The 8,533-nt window shown below is 41.1% G+C and overlaps 1 protein-coding gene across 1 annotated transcript; it reads left to right on the top strand.

Moving 5' to 3' along the window:
- Positions 1-1,353: 1,353 nt before the first annotated feature.
- napba (N-ethylmaleimide-sensitive factor attachment protein, beta a) lies at positions 1,354-8,370 on the top strand. The gene is made up of 10 exons (XM_061690719.1): positions 1,354-1,583; positions 3,469-3,548; positions 3,838-3,954; positions 4,036-4,082; positions 5,145-5,222; positions 5,298-5,353; positions 5,432-5,516; positions 6,560-6,664; positions 6,771-6,839; positions 7,661-8,370. Exons 1-10 carry the CDS (start codon positions 1,486-1,488, stop codon positions 7,811-7,813), a joined length of 888 nt encoding a protein of 295 aa, XP_061546703.1. The 5' UTR covers positions 1,354-1,485; the 3' UTR covers positions 7,814-8,370.
- The last annotated feature ends 163 nt before the right edge of the window (positions 8,371-8,533 follow it).

The raw sequence follows: 8,533 nt of genomic DNA, 5'->3' as shown, positions 1-8,533 counted from the left end.
AATGCTGTCTGTGTCACATTGACTGTTAGCCTCAACTAATTGTGTCACGTTGCTGCATACACACAAACTAACAGGACTTTGTAATGATGTCATTTCTTTAAAAAAAAAAAAAAAAATATATATATATATATATATATATATGATTATATATATGATTCTTGTCACTGGTAGCAGCAGCATGCTGGTGGACTTTGTTGATGCCACTGCATGATTTATTTGTTTTGAGGTCAAAGTTGATTTAAAATGGTAGCCATCAATCTTAATGCTATTTGATGGGGTGAATAAGGACCAACAAATGGTATTTGTTTATGATTGTTTTTGTAAGAATGTAAAAAAAAAAAAAAGGATCTCTTTGTACAGTGTTTGCGTTTTAATTGAGCTGCGTTCAACAAACTTTTTGCAGGGAACTTTTTTGATTGGCCCGCGTCTGCACTCCTATTGTATTTTTTCCCCTGGTCAAGTCCAAATAATAACTGTAATCATTTATTTAACAACACAGTCCAACAAAAAGCACTGAGCAGACGATTCAACTGAGCATGCGTCGCTGTTTTAATTGTTCTATGGTTTGACTGGATCATATTTCAGGAACTATTATTAAAATGTTTCAACTAGAAATGATGCTCTGTGTATTCTTTTCTCAATAAAACATGCTTGAAAGTGGTATGGCATCAAAAATAACAATTTTTGCTTCACTTTACATTTCCTTGGAAACTGGTGGCACATTTGGAATAAGAAATATATTTTTTCAGTTTTACAATGTTCTCTCTTGTTGGGCTTTTAGTCTTTTGAGCAGTATATTTTTATTATTTCTCACAGTAAATAAGCAATGAACACAAAATTGTCTCAGCACCCTTCAATACTAAGTAAATGATTAAAGTTTAATGTAAAATGCACAACACAATACCCTGATATGATATAAAAATGAATATATTTTTCATAATTTATGTATATATTTCAAATGTAATATATTTTTTTCAATAATCGAAATGTAATAATGTAAAAAGAAATGAACCTTTTATCCTCCTGCCTTGAATATATATATTCAAATTTTGTAATATATTTCAATAACAATACCTCAATACATGGCTTTCAATAAAAGCAGTATATTAACCAGTAATTAATAATATTTTCATATCCCATTATTGTGTTGTGATCACTGTTAAGACGAAATAAAAAATCCATTCTGCCGCTGGGTTTGTGCCGTTGACTTTTCGTCCAGCGGGAGGCGACGGCGAGCCTCTCGTCTCTTGTGGCCGTAGAAGAAGAAGCGCCGCCCAACTCCGCTCAGCCTCAGCACCAAGCGGGCTCTTCCGTCCTCCTGCCTCCCCCCCCCCGCCCCCTCCCTCCCGCGGGCTCTTCCGTCTTCCTGCCTCCCTCCCCGCCTTCGCCTCCACTGCGTAACATCGGGCCGTTTTCAGACCGTCACCCCGCTTCACCTTCACCTTCGCCCGCCAGCCAGCGCACAGCCACCCGGCCGGGGCCACCATGGACAACAGCGGCAAAGAGAAGGAGGCCATGCAGCTCATGGCCGAAGCCGACAAGAAGGTCAAAGCGTCTGGCTCGTTTCTCGGCGGAATGTTCGGGTAAATGGCCGCTTCCCGTTTATTTGGGTGTTGACGTCTGTGCTGGCGAGTGGGCGGAGGAACAGCTAACAAGTGTTGCTTTATGATGCGGGATATTCTTCCCAATGATGACGCCATTATGTCATCACGGTCGTTATGCTTTCGTATGTTATTTATGGTCAATCACAGCGATAGGTGACATTTTGTGTACTTCGTTCGATTTCCAAACGTAGTCACTGGCGTGGTGTTGGCCTGTCACGCACCGTGCGTGTGCGCATATACTCCCCCACGCTCCCCATCCCCTTCTGCGGCGTGTGCGCGGAGCGTGAGGCCGCTGTGGACCCGCAGGGGGGGTGGGGGAGGGGGGCGGCGGCACAAAATCGCAGTGGAGTCGCGGTGTGCGTTATGCGCATGCGCGGCAGGTGGAAGTGGGCGGTGCAACGCGAGATCACGTGAACGGGCGTTTTCGTAGCTCACCACATGTATTTAAAAAAACGGATCAATAAATTGATTCACAGATACTTTTAATTCACTATTTATGCTACAGTGGTTTCCGGAGTGTAGCGGTTATTCTTGACCTTTTTTTAACCAACATTTTGTAGTTTCTCAAAATGTCCTTATTTGAACCACTGATGGAACGAAACCAACTATTGTAGTGCAAGTCACAAGCAACGGTTTTAAAAAATAATAATAACAGTAATAAATCTGTTCTTGAACAAGTTCAGAGTATGACGTACGGAAACTCCCGTTTTACAGTCATGTGCGGCTTCCATGCAAAAGTCGAAAGTTTGTAATCAGGAGATTCTGTCGAATCATGCTCTAAAGTTTTGGTGTAGGTGAAGTCATTTAATTTAAAATAAAGTAATAGAATTACAGTAAGTTAGCACCCATTATTTCTGTCACGTTGTAATGTTGGTTTGTCCTGACTGATTCGATTTCCAACCTTTCTGCAGCCAAGGAACATATTTTACAATTGGAAAATCTCACGGCACAGCAACAAACAAAAATGTCACGAAAAGTGGATACATGAATGACTGTGTTTACTTCCTGCCATCTAATAGAAGACCATTCATTTGTTCTGTCTGTCACTTTGCCTCACTGGCATAAACAGAGGAACACAGATACATTATTGATTGTAAATATAATGTTTGGAGCAATTAAGTACACAAGTATATGCAATAAATGAACAGGTCATTTAAATAGACACATTTCTCCATCTTGTGATCGGATCGGTGATCGGTTATCGTTTTTTTTTTTTTCAACTCACTGGTGATCGATCTCAAAAATCCTGATCGTGTAAAGTCTAGTTTTGAGTTGTGCTACTATCACAACGTGGTCCTGCAGTCAATTGACAGTCAACGTTGTGTCTCACTCCTTTTCTGAACGCTGACATGTCTGCAATTAGACGGCGTCCTCAAAACTGACGACTAAAATGGGTCACGTCTGTTTTCCACGCAGCCTACTTTTTTATTTTTCACATAGTGTCGACCCCCGGTGCCCAGTAGGCAATGTCAGTCGGGACCCGGGACTAAATATCACTCATTGGTTCATAAAATGATGATTATGCCGTAAAAGGTCAACCTGGACATAAGCAGACTGTTTTCCTCTCCTTTGGCTGCTGCCAAACCTTATTTTTGTTGGTTTATAATGTTCAATGAGCTCCGAATGTCCAGACAAGGGAGCCAAGAAGACTCCAAGAAGACCCCAAGAAGACCCGTGCGCTCCCTTCACAATGACGCATGACTGACGGTTGAATGTAAACAAACAACTGCGCTTTTCTGCATTCGTCCATCGGAGCGTAACCTCACATTGCCGATAACGATCACTGGCAGCGGAAGGTCGCGACAACGAAACGAGGCCCCACCTGGGCCACTTATGTTTGTTTGGATGTGTGTGCGGGTTACAGTGGAAACCACAAGGTGGAGGACGCCTGCGAGATGTACGCCCGAGCAGCCAACATGTTCAAGATGGCAAAGAACTGGAGCGGTGAGAAAACGCACGCACGCGATTCTAAGATGACCGTCGGACAGACGCCGTAACGTGCACGCTCGCTCGGAGGCCGTTCGTGACTCAGCAGAGTTGAAGGTCGACAAGAAACGCGCTAAATGTGTTCAAAGACAAATTGCATGCGGCTACAATTAGTTCTCCATTCAAGCCTCTTTTCGGGTGCGGCTATGAAATTTTAATTGTCTTATTAGCAGCTCTGCAACTTGACAGCAACACTTATGAGCACAGCAGCGCTCACTGTTTGCACGCGTGTGTGCGTGTGCGTTAGCTGCCGGCAACGCGTTCTGCCAGGCGGCCCGGCTCCACATGCAGCTTCAAAACAAACTGGACTCGGCCACCGGCTTCGTGGATGCGGGCAACGCTTACAAGAAGGCCGACCCGCAGGGTGAGAAGCGCCGTCGTTGTTCCGTTGTCACTGGGCCTTGATGGACTAGAAGCTCGCGTTGTTGTTGTTGTTTCCTTGCAGAGGCCATCAACTGTCTCAATCAAGCCATCGACATCTACACCGACATGGTGAGGATCTGTGTGACCGTTGGTGTCACGCGAGGGGGATTTGTGCTTGTTGGACTCTTGTTCCTTCTTGCCTTTTAGCTTGCATCACGTAGGATTGCAGTTAATTTGCACTAAATGGTCTGTGCGCGTGCAAAAAATGCCAAATGTGTTAAGTTGGTTAGGATAAAAAGCTACGGGAAGAAAAAAAAAACAGTAGCGCATTCGATTAAGGCCAAATGCTTTGTTCATTTGTTTATAAAGGGCTCAATAATGATTAAGGAATTGCCATCAAACGACAGTTTTGTATGAATGGATGACGGATAGGTGAAATGTGGGTTAATTATACTGTGCATTAAGCCTGAACAAAGTATTTAGTTAAGTTCTGTACTTCGTATTTCATAAAGCCTTAACACACTAATCGATAAAGCCTTTCATAAAAGTTCCCTTATTGTTATGTGTCACCCAAAAACTTGTATGTTTTCGATCATATTCAAATTTGACACTATACGTCAGTCAATAAATCTTAATTGTGTGCCTGACAGAACAGAAAGTTCATTATGTTTGTAGATATTACAGTTCATTAAAAACAATAAAAATAAAACAAATGGTCCTGTGGAAAGTGTCCCACTCAATATGTCCAATATTTCTCCAAATTTTCCTTAATTATGGTATAATCAAAAAGATGACAGTAAATAGATATTGTTGCATTGATATAGGTGTGTATTGTTATTCTGTATTAGGCTAGCAAATAGAGAACATCCATTTGTTTAATGTTGTTCACACACACGATAGTACAAGAGGCAGTCAAAAAGTAATGAGCCCAATTTCATGTCACCTACTAATAAAATACGTTTTTTTCTGACATTTTCAGCTTGGAGTTTAAAGACTTTCATTAATAAATATAATATAAATATAAATAAATGGAGCTCAGTACGTTTTGACTGGCCCTCGTAGTGGCATCACAGAGCACATTCCTTGGTCCACGTGGATATCTGACGACTCTTTAAAAGCTGCGTCTTCTACATGAGTTGCCGCATTGGTCCGGATTTATGAGATATTAACGTCCGTGTGCGTCACGCGCAGGGTCGCTTCACCATCGCCGCCAAACATCACATCACCATCGCAGAGATCTACGAGTCGGAGCTGGTCGACATTGAGAAGGTGAACCCGGCACGACGTCGCAAATCCCCGCCATCGTTATATTTAACCGTACGTATGCGGCGTCGCGTCCCACAGGCCATCGCCCACTACGAGCAGGCGGCAGACTATTACAAAGGAGAAGAGTCGAACAGGTACTTTTCCGGTGCGGCGAGCGCCGTCGAGACACAAAAGTTCCCCGATTTGAATCCGTGGGGCTTGTGTGCTTTCAGCTCGGCCAACAAGTGTCTGCTGAAGGTGGGGCACTACAGCGCCCAGCTGGAGCAGTACCAGAAAGCCATCGAGATCTACGAACAGGTTGCGCAATCCCCCAAAGCCTCATACCAGCCCTAACTCAAGACCCTTTCGCACTCCCACTGCATTGATTGATAGATAGGTACATGGATAGATGATTAGTCGTCCCGCAACACCACTCGAAGAAATAAATGGCTTACAGATTATTTGATTTTGAAGAAATGCACCAGCGGAGGCGTCACGTCATCGTCGTCGCTCGGGCCGATCACGTATTTTTCAGATGCTCGGGATCAGGTGAAAAGATTGGATTTTATCTTTTTTTTTTGTATTTTCCCAATTTTTAAAGGTCACGGTCAAGTGACCAAAATCATCTTGAGGTACAAATAAATTGCAGAAGGGACATTAAGTGCTCTAATTGTACTTCTGCAATGTGGCATTGTGTGAAATGAATTCTTTGACCAATTAAGAAGATCTTCATTTTGTTACTGCGATTTCTGATTTTTTTGTTGTTATTGTGATTTATTTTTGTGATTTTTTTTTTTTTTTTTTTTTTTTTTTTAATTATAGTGATTTGTGATATTTAGTTTTTTTAGATTTGGGTTTGTCCCATATAAGACGGGATACTCAAATGTCATTTGTTTGCTTCATTATTTTTGTGCTGCACCAGCGATATAAACATATTTGATTTGTTTACTTGCAGCACTAGACTTCTAGCCATATAAAAAAAGAGATCATGTTGAGATACTTTTATCCAAACGACAAAAATTGCAAACAGTTGAGACATTTTGGATACGCTGTCTTTTTTTTTTTTTTTTTTTTTCTCTCTCCTTAATGCATTGCCCTGGTATCGGATCGGGACTCTTTATCGGCAGATACTCAAAATCAAGTGACTCGGACTTGGACTGCAAAAAAATGGAATTGCGACATCCATGTAGAAAAATATAAATATAAAAGAAAATAATTTGAAGGTAATCGTTAAAGCAAAAAGCAGTGGCTCGTTGGCATGAGACGGGACCGGTGTCGGAAAGGTTTGCTGTTCTTTTTATTGGAAGATGAAGAATAAGAGCATATTGTAAATTGAGTGTGTGTATGTGTGTGTGTGTCAGGTGGCCATGAGCACAATGGACAATCCGCTGTTGAAGTACAACGCAAAAGAGTATTTCTTCAAGGCTTCACTGTGTCACTTCATCGTGGACGAGCTCAACGCCAAGGTCGCACACAAAACCACTGCACGCACACGCCTGACTCCATCTGTTCTTATGAAGATTATTTCCTGAATGTTTTTATACACACAAAACGGTGTGTGTCTATTTGCAGTTGGCCATCGAGAAGTATGAGGAGATGTTTCCCGCTTTCTCAGATTCAAGAGAGCTGAAACTGTTAAAGGTCAAGTGAATTGTATTTATGTATTATTTATTATAAGGCGAATCGTTTCCAGTTGTGAAGTATTTTGTGCATATCTGTCTTGTATTTCAACCATTTGTGTTCATTTCAGAAACACTCCAATTTGGTGTTCCATATAGTTATTTGTTTAGTTTGGTTTTTTTGAAGTATTTCGACATTTTTAGGCCACATGGAATTACCTTAGAATATTTTTTTCTTATGTCACACTATTTAAAATTGGGGGAAAATTTAATATTCTAAATATAAAAAATAAACAAAACCATATGTTGTTTTGTTGATTTGTTTCTTTCTTAGATGGACATTTTTTAAATTTATTTTTCATTATGTATAGAGTATATACACAAGTATAAAAATAGATATTAATATACATGAAATATTTAAATACATTTGGATGCGTGCAACGCTAACATATATATATATATAATATAATATTATATATATTATTATAATATATATAATAATAGTAATATATATATATATATATATATATATATTAGTATATAGACGGAAATGGCGCATATACATTAGTGAAGTATTTAATTGTACATTAAAGTGTATTTCATTTGAAGGTTCTTCGATGATATATGACAGTGAAAAGAGAAACGTAATGTTGTTAAATGAATCCAAACGTGTAAAGTCTTACATCTCATGAGATCGTGTACCTAATACCGTGGCCTGTGAATGTCTGATATGATATATTCCATTTCTTTCTGGGTTTGAAATTTGAAACAAGCCAAGAAACAGACAATTCTTCTCATTATTTGCATGATTGTGACCGGTCCTTGTCGTGGTCGTGCACACAGAAACTTCTGGAGGCCCACGAGGAGCAGAACAGCGAGGCGTTCACCGAGGCCGTCAAGGAGTTTGACTCGGTGTCCCGCCTGGACCAGTGGCTCACCACCATGCTGCTGCGCATCAAGAAGACCATCCAGGGGGACGCCGGAGACCTGAAATAGAGCGCGGGAAGTGGGCGGGGCAAGGACGGAGGAGGACGACTTTTAACGGCCACAAGCTGAACTTGTACATATCAGTCTGCATGTGATCCCCCAACAAGCTAAGCATCACCTGTAGACCACCCTTGTGTGTCCCTGCTCACACACACACACACACACACACACACACGGTATTGTAACGCTGAGAAAGTATGAATGAACGTGTACGCTGCTTATTTGTTGGGGAAAGTGAGCAGATTATAAGGAATATACATAAGTTTATGATAACGTTTATTGTCCAAATGGAAACTATTTATTGTTTATTATGGTGCTCAGTGTTAATATTTTAGCAATTAGTCCCCCTCCACGTCCCCCCTTTTTGGGTTGCGTCCACTGTGTGACATCATCACTCACTGCCCGTCTCCCGTAGCAACCATTGCGGGGCCTCGTTTGTGCATGTGGATGTCGACGTGTTCTCCGTGCTGTGCCGACGTGTGGGAAAAAGCACACGTGCCTGTTGTCTCATTTGTTCGTGTGCAACGGGTGAAAATGTATCTTGAAATAAATACATTATCATGCCAGATATTGTGTTGTTGAATTTGTTTTCCAATTTCAGTGTAGCCAATGTAAATGATTACGCACAAATATAGTCTGTCAGATGCCAGCAATCTTTTGATTGAATGACGAATCACGTCAGTTAATAACGCCTAACACAGAATACAAATACTGCCTTTAATTTTCATA

The sequence above is a fragment of the Phycodurus eques genome, chromosome 11, assembly GCF_024500275.1.
Source record: "Phycodurus eques isolate BA_2022a chromosome 11, UOR_Pequ_1.1, whole genome shotgun sequence".
NCBI lineage: Eukaryota > Metazoa > Chordata > Actinopteri > Syngnathiformes > Syngnathidae > Phycodurus > Phycodurus eques.
This window is presented reverse-complemented; position numbering and strand designations above follow the sequence as displayed.

Coding starts and splice junctions, on each gene's coding strand:
- napba (XM_061690719.1), top strand. CDS start 1,486: ATGGACAACAGCGGCAAAGAGAAGGAGGCCATGCAGCTCATGGCCGAA. Junction 1,584..3,468: donor TTTCTCGGCGGAATGTTCGG/GTAAATGGCCGC, acceptor TGCGGGTTACAG/TGGAAACCACAAGGTGGAGG. Junction 3,955..4,035: donor CAAGAAGGCCGACCCGCAGG/GTGAGAAGCGCC, acceptor GTTTCCTTGCAG/AGGCCATCAACTGTCTCAAT.